Source organism: Mercenaria mercenaria, chromosome 5 (genome assembly GCF_021730395.1).
Source record: "Mercenaria mercenaria strain notata chromosome 5, MADL_Memer_1, whole genome shotgun sequence".
Classification (NCBI taxonomy): Eukaryota; Metazoa; Mollusca; class Bivalvia; order Venerida; family Veneridae; genus Mercenaria; species Mercenaria mercenaria.
Window position 1 is genome coordinate 31,060,640 of NC_069365.1, and position 22,710 is coordinate 31,083,349.

The following is a 22,710-nucleotide window of genomic DNA, read 5'->3' on the forward strand; positions in this document are numbered from 1 at the left end:
GATCGCTCAAGATAATATGTTGTTCGTTCAAAATAAGATATTGATCGCTCAAGATAATATGTTGATCGCTCAAGATGATATGTTGATCGCTCGAGATAAGATGTCGTTCGCACAAGATACGATGTTGATCGCTCAAGATAAGATGTTGATCGCTCAAGATAATATGTTGATCGCTCTAGATAAGATGTCGTGCGCACGAGATAAGATGTTGATCGCTCGAGATAATATATTGATCGCTCGAGATAAAATGTTGATCGCTCAAGATAATATGTTGATCGCTCAAGATGATATGTTGATCGCTCGAGATAAGATGTTGATCGGTCGAGATAAGATGTCGTGCACACGAGATAAGATGTTGATAGCTCAATATAAGATGTCGTGCGCACGATATAAGATGTTGATCGCTAAAGATAAGATGTTGATCGCTCGAGATGATATGTTGATCGCTCGAGATAAGATGTTGATCGCTCAAGATAAGATGTTGATCGCTCAAGATAAGATGTTGATCGCTCAAAATAAGATGTTGATCGCTCAAGATAATATGTTGATCACTCAAGATAATATGTTGATCGCTTAAGATAAGATGTCGTGCGCACGAGATAATTTAATCTTAAAAAAATACATATGTCCTAAACGAACCACCGTAGTTTCACGACTTTGCCAGAATTTATTTAATTATTATTGGTCGATAATACTTATTTATACTAAACCAATGTGGTCAACGAAGGGGGATTTTATTTAGTGTTGTTTTTTTTTTTTTTCGCTGTAGAAGCTGTTTTGTATGTAACTAGGCGGTATGATTTATTGAGTGCTTTTCAAAGTAGTTTAACCGTGAGATTAAAACGTACTATCATTTACTTCTGATATGATTCAATAATTGCAAGCATGACATATTACATTATTCAATATTACAATTATATCAAAATTTTAGATTATATTGGGGTTAATCATTTTCAATGAAATGAATAGCGGTTTATATTTGACAATTGTCTTTCACCGCCATTTTTGTATTTCAAAACTTTTCAGATCAGTTATTACCATTTGGTGCTTGTGTTAATTACCGATAATGCGATCATATTTCATAACATAATTGCATGAAGTCAAATAAGCAAAATCTCTAGACAAAGTCCATTTTGAAATAAGTGTAGTTTGGAAGATTAACATGCGATTTGTACAATAATATAGACATACATTAATTAAAACTAAGTATAATCATTTTGGATCTTCTATAATTCGCCATATGTTCCAGTAGAATTTATCAAGTAATAAAAAATAAACATGTAGTGTCTAGATTTCTTTTTCAAAAAGCAACAATGCATTTCAAGTCATATGTAGTTAATGATGTAAGAAAATAATCGCTTTAAGCAACTTGGAGAACAATTGTAAATTTTCACGACAAGAACTATGGGAGGTCTTGTTTGCCAGGAAAGGAAACCGACTTCAATAAACAAATCGAAAACGTATGGATCTCGTAGTAAATCTAAATCGGATCGTTCAATGTTAAAGACACCAACATATGATGAAGTTCCTGGGATATGTAGTACAGACACATCTGTAACCAATAACGATGCAACTTTGTATGAAACAATAAGGTGTGTAACAAGTAAGAAGAGTCATAATAACAAAATAAGTAGTTCTATTTCTGATGATAAGTCATACGCGAAAGTGTTAAGTGTGAAGGGCAATTTGTCAACGAATGATAGTAAGATTTATGAAACTGTCAGAAGTGCTCATTTGACAGACAGTGAAACTGTTTCAAGTGGTACGAAAGGTGGTACTCAATATACCTCAATGGATCAAGGTATCCTAGTTACAGCTGATGTAGGCAACACTGAGCAATGTACAGAACAATATTGTGATCGCTTACATGATATGTGTGCATTGTGTGCTAGTAACAGCGTCGCAGAACAAGCAACACATATCTGTTTAACTTGCAGCAAGTTTGGGAGATATTTCTGCTATAAATGTCTTCATTTACACAACAAATTTCATTACGACCATGATGTAAGATCCCTGTCAGCTCCGATGTATGACAAGAGGTATGTCGTTACACGATCTAATATAATATCATTTACACTCCGTGTTGTTTAGAGCAAAACTATTCTGATGTGGAGGTAATTGCTTTGAAGATTTAAGTTTATCTGCCAAAATGATGTAAAAAAACATATTTTCCTTTGTAGGGCGGATTTTGTTTGTTTGTTTATTTATTTATTTTGGGTTTAACGCCGTTTTTCATCGGGCCTAAAAAAATTCTTTGTTTCCGGTAACATGCTCAAAAAAATAGGGTAGGTCGGAAGTCTTTGTTTTTGAATTTTTTTTATCAACGGAGACTTTTCGGAAATTTTTTTTGTGTCAAAAAAATACAAATAAAGGGGTTATGCCTTTAGAGCATCAGTAAGTTGATTTCTAACATCACTGATCATGTTTAAAGCATAAAATGGTTTTGTTAAAACGTTGAGAAAAACAAATTCTCCAAGGCAATAAAAACATTTAGGGTCTGGCCAAAAATTCAGGGTAGGTCGGGATACCGGAAACAAACACTTTCTGTACGCCTCAGTATTCCAGTTATTTAACGGCGGGCAGTTAACCTATCCAGTGTTCCTGGATTCAGTTCCAGTACAAACCTGTTCAACGCAAGTAACTGCCAATTTTCCCACATGAATCAAAGGCTAAGGACAAATGGTCTTTTATAAAATCATCTTGGAGAAAATGCACCTCATCCGAACTCACGACCCCTCGTTCCGTAGTTCTGCACTTTGCCTATTGAGCTAAGTGGAAAGACTAGGGCGGTATTTCGCTTCATATATTGTGTAGAGGGGTTTTATATAATTTTCGGGGTTTTTTTTATATTGAGAATGCTAATAACAAATGTCTTGTGTTGAACAGATTAATCAGTGTTAAAAATTTAAATTGCATCTACTTCTTGTTTCACTTAAAAACTTGCAGTAAAATCGATACTGGAAAAATCGGGTTAAAGGAATCCCATGGCGAGCGATATTACGAATATCACACGAAACACGTTGAGCAATATAGTTATAGAGGACAAACGTTTGTCATTTGTCATATAATAATACTAGCTGAAATGTTGAATCATTAGGTTCAGTTTGGCGAATTATCACGGAATGTTTTGAAACTGTCAGATCAAGTGTAATGTATGGTGTCATTTAAACTTGAAATTTAATGGGCATTAAATAAACGGCACTCCTGTTGTTCGAAAACAATTACTGCGTGTAATACAGTTTCGCTTAAGCCGGTGCTAGGGGGCGTGAGAGGTGTTGCACGTTTCACTACCTGTCATGAACAGACTCAATCAAACCAAGTCTGCTATTATTCTTTTTGGTTGCATTCTTTGCTTCCAAAGGATCTTATTACAGATTTTCTTTGCAATCATCTGCTCACTCATTTTGTTAGACAATTGAACATTATTCTTTCCTTTATCAGATTTTCAGACATCCAAGACATCACAAAACAATTAAATAAACGCTCAAACAGCTCTGTCTTAAGTAATACATCAAGAGCCGAAATCCGATCGCAGAATACACTTCTTTTACAATCAGAGATAGCACAACACTGTCAATACGAAATGGCGAACTTTTCAACTGAAGAAACAAATAGAAACTATAAAACAGCCAACTGGATCAATGAGGCGACCAGCTGGAATTCTGATAGACCCTCTGTGCAAAATAAAGAACGAAAGTTTACCTATGGACCTCAATGGAACACAAAAGTACACAATTGCTGTAACCAGGTTCAGAATAAACAATACCAACTAATGAATGGAGACGATACTGCAATGAGCCGATTCCAAGCGCAAGCAAAAGATACTTACTCAAATTATGTTTGGCAATGTGAATTACCGACTCAGCATTACGGGGTTGTCGGAAAAATAAATGAACAACTTACTCGTACTTGGAAGTACGCAGAACATTCCTTAAAAAATGAAGAGCATACTAAGAACGAAGAAAATGAAAGATCTAACATGGCGACGGACTATGCCGAAAACGCGACCAACGAAGCAATGAGGCATGAACGGCGTTCACCAAAATTACAACATTCATATCAGCTGAAAAGAAATGGAGATTTGTTCTTATCGAATCGACGACATGAATCAGTAAACAGGTCTATTAAAATATCAACACAGTTTTTAGAACTGTACAATAAGGAATGGGCAGATGGTATCAATACCCTTGTTCACGCAGACAAAGGAAATAAAACAGAACAGCAAGCGTGTGAGCTTCTCCTACGAGTATTAACTGTGAGTCTACTAGAGCATACAACAAATAATTCAATTTCAATCATTTCTCAAACAAGAATTTAATGCGTTGATCTAATATAGCATGTCTATACCTGAAAAAAGTACGACGGACAGTATTATTCGATTTATACATTCACATATTTAATGACTTCCATATAATAAGCGACACCTTAAGCGTTTTCTCATAATTTCCATTGGTTGCTCATTGGGCTGTTGAGCCCACCTTGTTGCATTAAACTTATAAAATTAAAACAATGCAGCTTCGTAAGCCTTTTGTATGTTGAGTTCCTTTAACTGTATGATAAATAGCTCTAGTAATAGTGATAGCGGTAAATTTTATTATATTTGACGAACATAGCTTTTGAAATGTATTTATCATTTGAAATGAAATATGCTAAAACACAATGCACTAACATTTTCAGACTATATATTTGATGTGCAAGGAAAAGGTTCAGATCAATCCAAAATCGAATACGTCGATATCCTCAAAGAATAAGGTAAGATATTTATACATAAACACTTTTGTATTTTAATGTTGCCTCCAAAATATCTACTTCCGTATTAGAAAGCAAACATGTTTGTCACTACCCGTTTACTATGGTCTTTAAAATATTGTTCTACTACAAGCAATCAGTTTCTAAAATAACAGAACAGGGTTATAATGGATGCAGTAAATTGTTTTGTTTGACGCGCAGTCATGTCGTGTAACATTTTACATGTATTTTTACACAGCATGTACTTTTTCCTCCTGGTTTAATATTGGAATATATATAAAGACTTTTGAATAAAAACATTTATGCATAATAACTATATGTTTCATGTATTGAAATGGTCAAATAAGTTAAATATTATCTTTTGTCTTTATGTCATTAGTGTTGATTGAAATGTGTTTAATATTCACTTTAGACTGAGGAAATTGCTACAACCTTGCAAGATGAGAGGAGGAAGCAACCTACTTATCTTATGAAAGAAATAACAAGGGTAAAATAACATGTCAGTTAAATACGAAATGTATAACGTAGCCTTAACAGTGTCTTTGAAGCACATTAAATTCTTTGGGTTTTTTAAAGATTATTATACTATACATGTAGATATAGTTTTTTTTTCATTTTTGAAAATATCTTATTTTCTTATTAATCTCAAACTTTTATTTCTGTTATTTTAGGAAGTCATGCATTCTTTTCAAGAAACCCTACCGAAAGAAGAACGTTTACTTATTACTCAATTTATCATTAGATGTGCAGGAGTATGTTTTCTTATGGTAAACCAAGAACCGCAGTTCTGTATCGATACGAACATAAATCGTCATGGAGAACATTTCGATGCAAGCCGATACAAAGCTTACCGGGCACAGGGAAACTCTATTGACTACATAGTTTGGCCTGTCTTGTATTTGGAAGATAATGGCACAATTGTTAACAAAGGAATTGTACAAGTAATGAAGCAAGACAGCTGTATTTAGATTACAATACGCTACAAATTGACAGATATATGTGTGAAAGTGTAACTATCATTTCAGGTATAATCATTGTTACAGTATATATGTTAGATTTATAACAGTTGTGTTATCATACAACCACCTAAAGACAGCAGTTATGGGTCATTGTACAACAGGAGTATAATATTGCTACATATGTATGCATGTACAACAAACTATCATATCATCTATCACAACTGGTATTAGATGCAACTTGCTTAATCGTGCCCTTAAGGACATGCACTGCATTCCCTGTATATGAGATGGGCGAATTCTTTCCCAATAATAAGGTTCTTCGAACTTCGGATATTGAAAGACAATCATCTAAGAAACAAAAATATGCAATAAAAATCATAGGTCACTGGTACTGAAAGAGTTATCTGCCCTTGAAAAAGGCATTTTTTGGTTAAATAACATTTTCAAATGCAGATAATTCTTTTTCCATATTGGTGAACTATGATTTTTATTGCATATTTTTGTTTCATAGATGATTGTCCTTCAATATCCGAAGATTGAGGAAATTCTATTTTTGTTGTGTATATTGTCTTCATGTTGCAAGTTGGTGGTGTTACTTTTCTTTCTCTACCTCCCTGCTTCCTACCTTCACGCCTCCTTCTTCTTTTAACTATGAGTGAGGTTAGTTACATACCATATAAGGGCGGTAACATCCAGCTGGTGACTTTGTCACCTATTATCCCTGTATCGTTCATGCTTACACTGCTATAGTTTGTGGTCTAGGGGAGTGTGTTTTTTCGGCGTGCCGTATTAAGCACGATTTTATGACCTCGTATGACCTTATGCCGCCTGAATAATGTACCCATCGGATTGCTTGGTAAGGTATTCTCGGTATTTTCAGCCATAATGAGAGATTTTGTAAGAGTGGCGCTGATTGGAGGAACGGCTGAAAATGCTTTACACTGAGTCATGTGTGACACCGAGTGAAATGACAACGCGTTCGTCATCTATAACCTTTATAAGTACAGCACCATAGGGTTGTGTGCGTACCACTTGAACAGGTGTGCGTAACCAAATATTCATCTGCTCATCCGGACATATTTCTGTTTTGTTAAGTTTTCTTGTTAAGTTATTTCTGTTTTGTTAAGTTTCCTTTCCTTAAGTTTTGTTATTTGTTTTATACAGTCATTAACACTTACCCTGCATTGCAGCAACAATTTCTAACCAGTGCAAATCATTACTAACCTGCAACAACATGTCCGATACTGTTAAATTTTAGACTCTAAATTTTAAATCAATCTTTCCGGTGAAAACTGTACTGTACATATTCTGAATGATAGACAAATTTGATAATAAGCTGAAGTAGGGTAAGGGTTCATGTTGCTTCCAACAATTCCAGAAATAAAGTATAGAACGTGATTCAATATTGTTTGCTTACTGTTACCATCTTTTAAGCACCAAAGGCTCAATGTGAGCTTTTGTGATTGTTTGGTGTCCGTCGTGTGTCCCTCCACAATTTCTAAACATAGTCTTCTTCAGAACTACTGTCCTCATTTATACAAAACTTCACAGAGGCCCCTTTCAACATTGCCAAAAGATTTAAAATACAGGTTTCTGCCCTTATATAACTTGTGCTTCAGTTACATCACGCCGACCATCTTTTTTAAAGATATTTCTTGTTTAGGGTTCGCCTTTCCAAGTTAAATATTCATCTTTTCTTTTTACTCTCCCCCATGACCCCCGCCACTTTCACTACCCCATCCCCATTTTTGTATCTTGCATATACTGTAAAGCGGGTTATATTCGCGAAGGTTACATTTTCGCTATATTTGCGGTCAACATTGACAGAGCGACATCTAAACACCGCAGTTTTTTTGTTACCGCGAATAAGGAAGACAACTCATATTCAAACTTACTAACATCAACATTATTGACTTTGTTTAGTGTTACTTTACTTTTTGTGTCAAATTGCAATGCATTGTGTCAGTTTGTGCGGGAGCGGGAGAGGGGGTGGACTGGGGGGGAACATTCACCACCTAGTTTACTGAGAAGAGGCAACTAATTGTAGTCAAAATGTTACGCATGCTACTAAACCCTACTAAAATGTCTTTATATGTTACTTAATGTTACATGTTGTTACTTGGTGTTATTCTTATAACAAATGCAAAGTATGTCACCAAACTGGGCCAATTTCATGCCCTATCTCTCGGTTTGAATTGAGAAGTTGATTGTATTTTTTAAAAAATCAATTCAGAGATATTCAAAATTGCTTTCTATACATTCATAAAAATATTTAAATTTTAGAAAGGAAACATCTAGAACAATACTTTCTTAAGTCGACAGTTCAGTGAGACCGATTCCGCTGTTCGCAAAGGATATCATCTATTATGGGTATCTACTCTCGTTTTCAATCTACCTCAAAACTTGCGTATTCATTATTATCTGTATATCTAGGAAGTGTGACCACCCTTTCTGTTGTTTACAACCAAATTTTATAATACGCGGTCAAAGAGGTTTCCGCGATATTAAGACACCATGAATTTAAAACTCTTAAACAATCGCGAACATTTGGCACTGTGAATACAACCCGTTTTTACTTGTTTTGGGCCTGCCGTGCAACGTATGGCTCTGGTTGAGTTTGCTATGCTCATTGCTTCCAGTAAATCTATCCTTACTTTTAAACCTTTTTTATGTACATATAACTGTTTATTTGTACATTTGTTAAAAAACTTGCAATACGGAATACTTCGAAAAATATCTGATAACGCACCTGTTTTTTATTTGTAGTGTACATGAATTCAACTTACCCGTCAAATATACATTGTTTGTCAAAGATAACATTTACTCCAGAAGAATGTCAGAAAAACTGAATAGCTATGCGAATATCCAAATAAATGTTACAAATTTGTTTTTAAAGACAGTGACCTAATTATGCGTTCTGTTAATCTGAGACCTGTCCTGATCCCCGTGGTTTCCCCAGATGACAGACAATTGTCTCAAGTTTTGTTCAAGGTCTATATTCTTGACTTTTTTTACACGATCGATATTTTCTTTATTTCTTACAAAGCGGGTTTAAAGAATGCATACATAGTTAAAAGTATGGATATTTCTTCAAGGTCTAACATTCCGTCTGCGTGTACGATCTGCCGTGACCTATATCAACATCCAGGTCTCAGACCTTTTTAATAAGTGTACATACTTTTATACATTCTTTTCATGGTACATGCATAACTTTTTATTCAAAGTCATCCATGGTATAAGCATAGATCGTGTCCATTACAGAGACCCTTCTCCATCGTTACGTAATTCGGCAATCAGTTTTTAAATGTCTTGACTTGTATCATTTTCAGTTAACATTTCTGTCTAAAATAAACATTATTTTCTGAAAATGAAAATAAAGTTCACATGATGCGTCTTTCAGGATTGTAAAACAGATATTTAGTTAGGGGATTCACGTAGGGGGAATCAACATATGTATTTCCAAATGGGCTCCGCTTGAAATCATATACTGTGCTTCCGGTAGTATACATTTCTCAGAAAAACAGGTGAGATTTTTATTTGTAGGTGAATTTCGTGAAAATGAACTTGTTTTGCCAAAATATCGCGATGGAGTGCAATCGAGTATACATTACCAAGCACGTAAGTGCATTTACCTTACCTGTCTTTGTTAAAATGACGGAGAAAAACTTCCGTAAAGTGGTATGACTGAAAATTAGCAACATTTTTATCAATAGATGGAAAGAAATATAGACTGCGTCACTGTGTATAACCAGTTACGATGAGTGCGATATGCGGATTTTCAAGAATGTTGGTTAGATGTTTTTCGAGATTCGTAAATATTCTTGTAAATCTAAATTTACGAGAATATATCTCGCAGGGGTCTCGTTAAGTTTCGATATTGATAAGATTGCCCCATATACCGGTATTGTTTCCGGAAACTTTATCAGAACATACAACGTTTATTTCCCTACTTAGCTTCATACCTGAAGATGTGTTTGATATTTTGAATGTACATTACCGCAGCTCATAACGCTTTTACAAGTATTAAAGACAAATAAATGTTTCTTCAGAATGTAACCAAGCTAATCTAAATGATGGTACTACTAAAGCCTTCGCATAGTTTTGTTTTTACAAATACTGCCCTCAATTTCTTTACTTTTGTTGTTTTACAACATACGTTAAATATTTATATTTGTCGTAAACAGACGTAAAAACGTTATTAAGCACATCCGTACCACAATGGATAACCGGCTATCCTCACGCTCGCTGGACAAAAAAATTACGCACTGGAAAAGTACCCCCTCTTTAATTAGGTAGGTAAAGATTTTCATTTATTTCTATTGATACGAAGCCAATTTATGCAAATCAACTTGACAGTATTGTTAAGGAATGGACATGGCTTACATTTACAAATTCTGGGCTGATAACGACTGTTATGTTTTAAGAAATTTCCTAACAATTTCTTCAGTTTGAAAAAAAAAATCGAACAAAAATCCGGAGTTGCGCAGATGTCTTTGTTCATGAACAGTCTGTGAAAACTTTTATCATCTGGTTAAACAGATGTGTCGCATGAAATTTCCGGGTTCTACAATCTTTGTGAAAAACTATATTAGCCGTTAAACAGGTATGGGTGAAAAAAGTATGTCTGTCGAAAAAGAATTTGCAAAAGGCAGTCGTTGAAGTCAGCTATTGGCTATCGAGAATACAGGTGTATGCAAGTTTAAAAACCATTATATGCCCCACTGTGTCTCTTCTCCATGTATATTTTGTTTCCATTTAATCTGTCTGTGTTTTACAAAGTCTTTCTTCTCTCATTTGTGTAAAGGTGTTTACTTGCAGTCAGTAAACCTTGTATGGTCCTTATTGCAATGACGAATAATTCTGGTTGGTTTCATTATCATTGTCCTTTTTGGTTTAGCGGCTAAAAGTTTGCTTAGTTTCGTCCGTCCTTTCGTCTGCCTGCAGTGTCTTGTACGGGCTGTGACTGAACATGCATGGATCGACTTTCAAGTATTAAACGTATATGTAAGTCCCACACACAAAGGTCGCTTATCACATGCAGGATTCAAAATCTGTTACATATGGCTTTATATAAGTATTTTGTGTCGGACTGGTAATTTCTACATGCATAGACCGGTTTTCAACTACATGTATATTCACGTTATTCCAAAGGTTTATAAATCAATATTTCATGTCCGGAGTATGACTTCATTTCGTTTACGTTGTGTTTGGCGACCTGTGGTTTTCCACTTTTTTATTTCATTATTCCTTGAGAGATTTTGAAATATGTTACACAAACGTTTACTTTAGCAAATGATCTTGGACATACAAGAGCCAGCACTCTTGCTTGAACATGAAGTTCGTACATTCGGCTCCGGCCTCTTAGCAACGATTCGTGTCTGGTGCGTAATATTTTACATAGTATTGTACATGTATATTGAAATAAATGTATATTATTATTTACTCAAACGATTACCACAGTAAGACTCAGGAAGGCCAAGGTTGTATTTGGGATTAATGTTTATGATATAGTGTTGTATAGCAGAATCTTTATTTTCATACCTAATCCTTTTGAAGGTTTTATTTGATATCTGACTTTGTATTGCATGGGAATTTCACTTGGTTTTATATGGTCTTTTCATGTTCTTAATCAGTATTAAATAGCTGTTTAAAAGTTACTAGGCAATGATATTATGGGTTTAATATCTTGTTCGCGTTATACATGAATTCTAATTTCAAAATCAATTCAATACTGCTTTGTTTATGGATCATGTATAGATGTGAGGTTGAGGTTGAGAATACCCCTGACCAGAATTTATAGAATTCTTAGGAAAGTGTGATAGCCGGATCAGGGTTGTAAACCCAGGGGATTTTTCGATATCGTGTTTACTCGATGAAGGTTACAATTTTGCTTCTGATTTCCTTATTACCTGACAGATTGAAATGAAATAACAAGCGTCGATGACAGGAAAATGGGTGCTTTCCACGCCACAAAGCGTTCGTCAGATATTCTTAATTTATACTTTTTTCATTCAATACGCTCAAATGCTTTTCAAGGGCCATATGTGTAGCTAACGTATAAACTGGAATCTTGATGAAATATTTGAAATTTATGTTATTAAAATTTATCAAGTAACAAGAAAATAACAAGTAAAAATGTTACATGACTCGAGCGATTTTACCCGCGTGTACGATAAGGCTAGCCATCCAGTGGCTATCATATGATTACCAGAACCATTTGAAGAGGTCTCAAGATTAATACTCACAATTTTACAACCATCATCATTATACTTGTAAATCCTGACAGGTGCAGATAAGTTGCAGAGACATATTTAGTGGAACGGGATTCGGGTACGATATCCAAACTCTCTAAGCTCACTATAAAGCACACTTTCTTCGTGTGCAGAACCGGTACTTGGCCTCTAATTGACTGTGGGACACTTTGGAATATCTAAGATATCCCAGAAACCGCTACTAAGTTTTGAACTACGGACCTTCGCATTGACAGTCTAGCTTAGTATCACTTAACAACTGAGCCACATGAATCCGTGAATCTTAGTATACCTGAATATACTAACAGTCTATGTATTCTGGTAGCATACAATAATACCATGTAAGCGTAAAACATATATATTTTTTATACCAGATGATATTATATATGTGAAACAACGTAGATCTACAATACCTAGAGTTGAACATCACAATATCTTGTTGACAGAAAGAGCAAATACGTGCACTGCACATAAGGAGAGAACTCTTGTGACGTATAAATCGTATAAACAAGCAGTAAAGAGTTCCGATACACTGAAATATGTTGATTAAAGCTACATGTTGCTAGATTTACTAAAGACATAGATTAAATGCTGAATTCTTCAAACAATACTAGTATTTAAAGGACTGACAACCAGAAGCAATCATTTGCACTTACAAACACTTTTAATAGTAGCCCGGAAGGTCACCTAAATGGGTTTTCCTTATCCTTCGAAAGCTGGATCAGTCACAATATGTCCTGAATTTTGTCGATGTGACTGTATGACTGTAAGCCCAGCAAGAAAGCATGGCAAAAAATGGCAAGAACGCGTGTATTAGGTTAAAATTCAGGGAGGGTGTTACAGAATATAACCATTTTTCACTAAGGCTCTTGAAATTAAAGTGCATTTTTTTAAATTCATCACGTTTTCGTGGAACGACTGCCAAAATACTTGTTTACATACAAAGGTATTCAGAATCATCGGAGTTAATGGAAAGGCTATAAATGTTAACAGTCGAGTTCAGCGTCAGCACAAGCGGCCGTTTTCGACAGTCCTTTTTTTCTCGCCTATACCTGTTTAGAGGGCTAATATAATTTTTTTCAGAAAGAACCCGGAGATTTACAGAGGTGCTCCGAAAGGACATGTCTGTTAAACAAGATTATAGTTTTCACAGATTGTTTTGAACAAAAACATTTGTGCAAAACTTTGGATTTTGTTCGATTTTTCAGACTGAAGACATTGTCAGGGAATTTCTAGAAAGATAACGATCGTTTTCAACCCAAAATTTGTAAGTGTAAGCCATGTCCATGCCATAAAAAACTGTCAAGTTGATTTGCAAGAATTCGCTTCGTATCAATGGAAATAAATGGAAATATCTATTTCAGCGGGGTTATTTTTCCCGCGTTTTTTTTTTTTTTTCTTTTTGTTCAGCGGGTTATCCAGTGTGCGTACATTTTATACTGTATATTTTGGAAGCAGGGCATACTTCGAATTTTGGCCCCTGTAAATATTTGTAACAATTAGAATTTCGTGATTTTGGATGTCTGTAAATTAAAGTGAGAGATAACTGGTAATTCTGTAGAAAATTTAAACAGCTGATACATGTAAAATTCTGATGTAAGTTGTAAAACTAACTGCTGCTAGCTTTGTATGAATCGATGAATCACCTTGGCGCGGGAAACTAAGATCATAGAAGGGTGCCATGCTTGTTGATTGTTACTCAGGAACATTTTTGCTGTTTTGTGGAAAAAAAACGAGATGAACGAGATGGATGGGCCCACATTTCATTAATATCCTGTAATTCAGTAGGGACTATTAAATTGAGAAATGCAAAAATAGAGGATACTTGTTTATTTTGCTCGAATATGGAATATATCTCACCGAGAAGTGAGCGCAAGTGAAAATGTGAATATTTTCTCACTTTGAGGTGAGATATATTCCATATTCACGAAAAAGCAAACAAATTTTCTTTTTATTTTATGCTAATTATGCACTTTGCAACTAGTTTTAATAGTAGTAGTGCGGGAAACAGACGTGCGTAACGAATATTACGTCAGACATGCTGTAACGTTACAGATACGCACGACATAAAGTTCCATTTTATTTTACTTCTTGCTGCATAACGATATGAAATTCACATTAAGTAAAATAATTTGAATCGAGAAATAAACTATAAAAACAAAGTGTGGCTACAATTTTCATCCTTGGTTAAGAAAATAATTTAAAATTCATACTTACTGTACAAGTACATCCGTAAAACAGTGAGTGATATCTAGTAAGTGATATGGATTATATCTCACTGATAAAACACAGTATTTCATCAGTTAGCAATAAAATAAAATAAAATAAAGTTGGACATTGTTCCTGCAACTGGATCATTGCAGGCTATTCAAAAAGTGCAAAATCGATGATTTTGGCATGTTATTTTTAACGGCTGGTGTAAAACGTTCGTTTTGATAACTTTCTGTATTCTTGTCTATGTGAGTCCTGATCTTGTCATTAACTGAAAGCACAAAACATACGCATAATCTATAAAATCGCCACCCTGACTCTGCTCATTAGGGAAGTGCAATATAACGACTCGCTACATGTAAGCATGGCCGTGCCCAAAATTTTCGAATCTAAATGCACCCTGCTACCTTTACATTTATTAGGTGAGATACGGTTACCTGATCAAGTAACAGTTTACATTACAAGGGACGCAATGCAGACTTATATCGGGTATTTAAATGAAATACTTCCTGGTTAATACGTTTTTCGTGGAAATGAATTTTAATGACATGTACTGTTTAGCTTTAAAGTGGATAATTTTAGAAATATCGGATAAAATATATGTTTATTTGTATATAGGATGTAATCTATGTAAACGACTGGTGATAAAGCAAAACTAGGCTAATGATTTAATGAAGAAATACATTCGAAGTGTGTGCCTTGTGGGCTGTCTATTTTAAGCGAATTATTTAGCTATGTGATAACGCGGAATGTAACAAATCTACACTCATGGACGTCAGTATACAATCAAAATTAATTAAGGTTACATATGATAAACCATAATTTATTCGACAAATTACAACTCAGACATAATTGATTTAAGTGAAATATGTCAAACAACTGTTGCGAAAGTTGTTGTTCATCTGTGAAAGATACAGAGACGTTTATTACGAGTGGTATTAAAGATGAACAAACCGTTACCCAACAGCCGAAGCCCCAGAATTCCACCAACGGAACAAACCAGCCCAGAGAGTAAAACTTGTTTTATCCTATTTAGTTTATTACAATATTTATTTGACAGATGTTGAAGCAACACAATGCTTTGAAAGAATAATTAATAAAAGTGTTAAGTTAACAACAGTTTATTCATGTAATTAAGCATTGTTTAAATTCAAATATATGTGCATATATATCATAATATAGTATAAATAAGTACACATATATGTTTAATGGAGACCTTGTTTCACTAGTATTGTATTTGTAGGCGGGAAATATATGATCTTAGAAGGGCTGAGAATGATATATTAACTCAGCAGCAGTTACAAGATCTTCAATCGAGATTGAAGGTATTAATCAATTGATTGTACTTTCTTTCTCGTTATAGATTTAGTAACACATATGTATATAAGGACAACTATGTTGACCATAAGGATACACAGCGTCAGCCAATTACAATCCGTGTTTGAACTAAGAGACACAAATATTTGAACTATAACAAGAAATGTACTGTTCGAAGGAACCAAGCCTGTAGAAGAGTCATTTTTCTTTTCCGTTCTATAAATTTTAAATGTATAAATCGATTTTTGTATGTCATTTCTCAAACATTTATCAAAACAAGACAATGATCCTGTTGAAGGCAATGACCTCTAGCTCAATGGTTCATATACCATATACATATTGCCACCCCTCCCGAGTTTTGTGCCCCAAAGCTTCATTGTCATAGGGTTGGGGGAGAGGGTGTTGTTGGGGGAATAAGACTGTACATTAAAGATGATATCGAGTCTGGTAGTATACTGTTACAGTAGTATTGTTGTAGTAACTTTCAGCCGGAAAGAACATTTAGTTTTTTTGTAACATTTTGAAAGTATTGCAAGTAAACCTTCTCCCTCTTATCAACCCAAACTTTAAAAGCGTTCCGACACATATGACACCTCTTTTCTCATTTCGACATTATTTCTTCCAAAATACATCCCGTAGGACCTACAGAATTATTTTGAGTCACTTATATTTCAATAACGCATATTTTAGCAAATAATATACACTCATTTTCTTAAAATGTGTATAAGTTTTGTAGATTACTGAATTACATGCTATGTAGTGTTCGTATCAAATTCCTATTGTAGATATAAAAAAGACATAGACTGGCGTGATTCAGAAATAAACAAACTTAAAGAGGAAATCGACAGCCTTAAAGGCAAAAATAATGAGCTTCTTACAAGGTGAGTAGAGTTTGTTTGTTTTAAACTAATTTCATTGGTTTGAATTTACAAATGTATTATTTCTTACCGTTTTTTACCGTGACTCGTATGTTAAATTTTCAATTTCCTTTTTTATTTACTAAGTAATAATCAATTCAGTGTTGCATACTAAATTCGTCCAGTGGTTGTCGCATCAACAAACTCAACTTCCAGTAAAAACAACTGGACGTGTTGGTTAAATATTTCACAGAAAAAAAAACACGTCGGATCTAAGGAACTGCTCCGAATTAGTAGCCAGTATAGTTATTATGTAATAGGTATCACAGTTTTAAGGCGTTTATATATGTACAGGTTTCAGATGAACGAGCGGTATTGTATTCCGTTCCCTGCCTGTTTTTCGATTTTTGCGTGGGTTTAATTCCGAGGGCTTCGTATTTGTTCATTCTTAGCTATGTTAAATTTTTTCACTTCGAATATAAATCATATCAGTTATTTCAGATTCAACATTTTTCACAAAGAGAAATATAGTCTTTCAGAAAATAAACATGATAAAATATCTAAGGACACAATATACATATATAATGAACTGTTTTATGAAAATGGCTTTCTTCTGGTATTTCAAAAGACGAAAGTTTCCCTTAATAGGTTCCCTAAATAGGTTTTACTGCAGTTTTATATGAATTACTTCACTTTATATGTGAAGCCAAATTATAGAAACTCAAGACAAAGTATTTAGAATTGTACAGTCATTAACGTATGTGCAATATAATGACTTCACAGACATTCATCATTGAATCTACCGGTACTGTCAGTTATAAGAATATTTGTAATGTTTTGATGGGTTTAGCGTCGCACCAACATAATAACAGGTCAAATGGCGACTTAAAGCTTTGATGGTGGTGCCCCTCTGTGCATTGGTTAATCACAGGCGTGCACTTGGGTAGAACCACCGACCTTCCGTTAGCCAGCTGGCTTCCTCACATGAAAAACTCGACACCCTGATTGAGGGTCGAACCCACATCGATGAAAGGTGAATGATTCAAAGTCAGCGACCTTTAGTTCAAAATGAAATAAGAATATGTGCAATCGAGAATGGTATTTAACAAATTATAATCGGAAAAAAATCAAGGATCATAAAACAAAGTACAAAATGTTAAACTAGGTATATAAAACAACATTTAGAAAAATGTAGTAATCTAAGTTAAACATGAAATTCACAAATAAAGACTTTTACTACTTATGCAACCAGGAGTCACCACAACACGATCATGTTTCTTTCAACTAAGCCTCGGCGCAAAAATTGCAACTAGATATTGAAGGTCATACATATTTTGTTATAAAAGGTTATATGCTTAGGAAAGTTTATTTACATGCTGCTAAAAATAAAAACACTTAAATAGTGCGTTGTACTTCTGTAACAGCGAATTAATGGTACAAAGTTGTAAATGGAGCACACATTTCATGCAAAATACATTTTTTTTTGTTTTGTAAATAAATTCTCTTCTTAAACAGACAACTGCTCTTTAAGGGTCGGTTAGATGACCGGAAAAGGAAGTTTTTTAGGCTTATAGATTTCTAATTCACTGACCTAACGGACAAAGTAAGCCTGCATATACATGGTAATTATTTCATGAATAAACAAATATCTTACTCATCAAATACTGCTATGACATTCCTTGGCTTCTAACAGAGTCCAAAAATATCATTTGTTGACTTGAAATCTTGTTTAAAGTGTAAACATTAGGGTAAGTGCAAGTTGGCTTGCCCTAAACGCGTTTGCTTCCCCCCCCCCCCCTTCCCAATACTCTCCACTGCCCCAACCCCGTCTCCCCCGCCGTTTTTTGTTATATAGGTTACTGACCGTTCAAAATCGGTTCACCATTTTTCAGGTTGCTTTATTTTATTGTCATTTCGTATTATATTGTTTTGAATGTTGATAGAATTACATACCATATTATCCCGATCCACCACCTCCTTCAACATCCCTTCTCCTTACTTCGACTGAGGTAATGTACCTACCATACATTCTCCCACCTGATGTTTTTGCCACCGGTCGTCTCTGAGCGATTCCCATTGTGTTTATTTTGTTTGTTCGTTTCGTCCTAATTATCTGTTGTTTGTTTTTCTAATCGTGCTCGAGTGTGCTTCTGTGTGTATATATGTGTATTTGCGCGCGTGTGTGTGCGTGTATTTTGTGTGGTGCAACCAAGCTTACCCTCCTGTGGTTTATGCTCTATGGAGGTTACGTTTTTTTAAAGCCTGACTTTCTTTCTGAATATATATCTTTGTACTTTTTCATTCCATTTACACCACCACCCTTCCTCTATTCTACCTCTATTCTTGCATATAATTAAAATGTACCTGTGTTTTAAAGCAGCCCTTCTACTATATCTTTCAACTACAGTTTCTATTTTAAGCGCATTTTAATCTCTAAAAACAATATAAAACATTAGAATGATACTCCAAGCCATCTTCACCCTAATTATCTGTTAAAAACATGTCAAAGTGAAAACCAAATAAGTATAGTTATCAGGCAATAAAAATAAAAAGTAAACCTAGATATCTTTATTTAAACAGATTAAGTGCAACAGCAAGCGCAAAACTTACTGACGATAATCCAAACATAGCAGATCTGAGCGACATGAACCGTCCAACAAAATTATCAGAGCAATATTCAGAGTTATATGATAATGAGTGGACCGATGCATTTGATGCACTTACGAAAACGGAGAAAGGAAACAAACATGAAGAAGAGTCATGCAAGCTCCTGCTTGATGTGCTGACGGTAAGTGGTATGAGAATTAGTTTTAATTTTTGCTAGACTTGCCGAGATTATTGATAAAACATTAACTGCTAAATTTTACAGCATTTTTTGTTAAGATATAGTACTAGTGATCACACAATGGCAAGAATAATAATCCTACCAGGTATTTATGTTTATATACTTATATATGGACATGTGTGATACCAGATATACGGAACAGTGAGCTAACTGTATGGTTATAAACTTGTTGAAATTTTCTTTTTTAGTTTTATAAAAGACGGATGTTATATGATGCGTCATTTGGTGAACATAACATTATATCTAAACATCAGCTTACATGGTTGATATATATATAAACACAAACCATTAGCTTTTTTTTATTATTTAAAATTTGAGGGACTCTCTGTAAAGAAGCAAAATTTAAACATGCTGATGAACTTGTTGATACAAGAGATGTTCAATTGTGCAAATGTTTGTTGGATTTGTCTAATTATTTCATAGTCTTAATATTGTTGCTCTGTTAACTGTATGATCATTGTGTCTTTACAGACAATCTATTCAGAATGTTATGAAAGGTCAAAGAAGAGTCTTCAGGAATTGACAAAAGCGCTATCATCTTTTAACGGGGTAAATTCGTTAAATAAATATTATAAACTTGTCCTACTGATATAAAAATTATATTTTAAAGGAGTAAATCGCTGATATGATTATAACAGCAAAGCTTGGATGAGTTAGCCCCCTTTACCTAATAAAGAAAAGAAGACACAATGACAAACTTGCACAAAGGTAGCGCGATCTATAATGTAAACATTCTTTTACAGATGGAAGTTCCTTCCAAAGTAGTTCTGAAGGCAGTGAAAGATGACAGAAAAAAGAATTACAGCTATACGATTACTAAACTTAGGGAGGTAGGAATGGTTTAATATTTAACATACATTTAACTTCTTATTACATTTTGTATTGTACTGTATTTTATCATGTATAGAGTGATATATATGTGTAAGAACATATCTAACACACTAACAACATTTCAACAAATAAATTGAGAAATATATATAGTAAGCACTACTATGTGAATCATCTTATGTCTAGTGGGTAAATTTGTTAACAAGAAATGGCAAAATACATATCAATGTGTTGGTGGAAATGCAAGGCATTGATTCATTTTTCTCGACTTGAACTTGCATTGTTCTACACTTTGCAAAATATCTTTATAAAACACTGTTTAAGTATGCTTACATATTATATTCTTCAGGAGGTGAAACCTTCATTACAAAGTATAATCACAGAGAAGGATACGTGTTTCATTGCAAATTACATCGACAAATGCATAACATTGTGTTGGCTTATGGCCATTCAGGATCCTCCCGTGTATATAGATGTCGAGACGCACCGGCATGATGCAGGACTAGATACAGATAGATACAAACATTATACACAGTCTGGAACAGCTATCGATTACATAGTTTGGCCTGTATTATATCTACATGAAAGAGGAAATATACTGTGCAAAGGTATTGCACAGGGAAAAAAGAGTGATCCTGACTCTGATGCAAATACTAGCCCAGGAACAGATGTCTTTGTTACACATTTTTGAAACTTTTGTAGGTAATTTACCACTCGCAAAGTGTACACCAGTGTGCATACTGATGATGTCCATCAGATGATATGAACGCATATTAATCAGTATCCAAACAGGATAAATATAGAGTCAAATACAAATGCTGACTTTATAGAGTTGTCTTGTATTAAAACTAAATGAGGGAGAACGCATCTCGAGGGTTCAACGCAATAAAGGCGTATCTACCTATAGTTATTATATGTAGATACGCCCTTATTGCGTTGAACCCTCGATCTTGAACATTGGGATTTATAGTAAGGTTTCAATATGCAATATACAATATGTTCACATATCTACTCTGAAAATTTGTTAAGCAGATACGGTATATTCAATATTTTTATATTTTATCAGCATTTTATCCTAACGCATCATAATACTGCATCATTTAAGTCAGTTCTACGCATCTGATTAGAAGTGACGGAGAACTGTCATTTGATCGAAACACCTAGAATAATGTGTGGTACATGTAGCTATCATGAAGAAAGTTTGGTACTAGCTAGGAATTTATTATATCGAGTTTATATAGTGTTAAGAGTCAGCACTTCTGTCCTTCATAAGTTTTCTTTTGACAATAGACTAGTTTAGATGTAAATTAATTAAAAATGATAGCATCAAATAAATGTAAGGACTCAAACTGATGTTTGGCGAAATATAAAATTAAGCATATGGACCTACATATCTTTGCCATATAATTAAAATTAAGTAAACGAACAATGAGGAAAATATCATCAAACTCTACATTGTCGTCTTTTGTTTTGAAAACGAAAATGTCTTCAAATATGGGATCTTCCCATAGATGTCCATTGTGAAAAGTGATAGATTTTTATATCGGTCTAAAATATAATCAGGCATACGACCCTATCTTTGTTATTGGCTAAATTTCCTTCGGATACAATATATTGTTCGATAGTATTTTACATTGAAGAACAATATTTTAAACGTACAGAACTACCTTAACCCTTATCGTACTGAACACGGTTGATTCTGGCTTTTTGGCCAGTGTAGATCATGATCAACCTGCACATCCGTATGGTCCGACAAAGATCTGCTTAGTTCGCCATTCAGTCATTAACAAAATCAGCACTGTTCGCCATTCAGTCAGTAACTTTTGGTATGCACCCCTTTTAACAGTTAATACTATTGTCCAAATTGAAAGATGGACACGTTCATTATAACAAAAATTTTGCAGGATAAGAGTTACTAATGCAGATATGAAGTAACACTATCCAGTATTTGATTTAGCACAAAAAAAACGCAATGTAACATTTACAACACTAACCATTTACTGTCTTGTACATAATTAAAGTTAGAATATTTGAAAAATAAAAATGTAAAAGTTCATATATATAACACAAGATTACATACATTTACTAAGCCTTTGATGTACAATACATATGAAATAATATGGATCAAGAAGTCAAATGACTTATTTTCGAATTTATGACAATATAATATGAACTAATCATATCAAGCATAATCAACATTGAGCAGATAATGTCTTGTTACAGTATCAGTATACATATAGTTGTTTAAAGGCATGTGTCTGTATATGTAACATATCTTGGTATTTTCTTTCTCAAAATTGCTTGTAAATTTTGTAGTGGTGTAAGTGATGATATCAGGAATGTGTTTAATCTAGTCTTATATGCTTCATGTCGAATAGCGTGTTTTTAATCCCATTAAATTTTGTCATTACAATATACAATTGTCTTACAAATTGTGAAAATACTACTATATACAACTTTTAAGATCTAAATTTCATTTATCACAAGACATTTGATTGATCAAGAGAGCTTGCGAGCCGAACTTTTACTACGGTCATGTCATTGATAATCATTTATAAACGACTTTTGAAATCAAAATGTGTCTAAATATTACGTTCATTTAATACTGAATGTTTTATTAGATAGCAAAGACAAATGACGTGATTGATATAAAGACAAAAAGGGCATTAATAGACTTAGAAGAAAACGTCAAA

At 34.1% G+C, this 22,710-nt stretch overlaps 2 protein-coding genes across 2 annotated transcripts; both read left to right on the forward strand.

Moving 5' to 3' along the window:
- The first annotated feature begins 1,155 nt into the window (after window positions 1–1,155).
- LOC123558885 (uncharacterized) lies at window positions 1,156–6,010 on the forward strand. Its single transcript, XM_045350729.2, has 5 exons — window positions 1,156–2,039; window positions 3,442–4,255; window positions 4,678–4,752; window positions 5,162–5,236; window positions 5,421–6,010. The coding sequence occupies exons 1-5, from the start codon at window positions 1,405–1,407 to the stop codon at window positions 5,715–5,717; spliced, it is 1,896 nt and encodes a 631-aa protein (XP_045206664.1). The 5' UTR covers window positions 1,156–1,404; the 3' UTR covers window positions 5,718–6,010.
- An 8,652-nt stretch (window positions 6,011–14,662) lies between these two features.
- LOC123558886 (uncharacterized) lies at window positions 14,663–21,588 on the forward strand. The gene is made up of 6 exons (XM_045350730.2): window positions 14,663–15,181; window positions 16,273–16,368; window positions 18,925–19,132; window positions 19,661–19,738; window positions 19,933–20,019; window positions 20,367–21,588. The coding sequence occupies exons 1-6, from the start codon at window positions 15,039–15,041 to the stop codon at window positions 20,706–20,708; spliced, it is 954 nt and encodes a 317-aa protein (XP_045206665.1). The 5' UTR covers window positions 14,663–15,038; the 3' UTR covers window positions 20,709–21,588.
- Window positions 21,589–22,710: the final 1,122 nt, after the last annotated feature.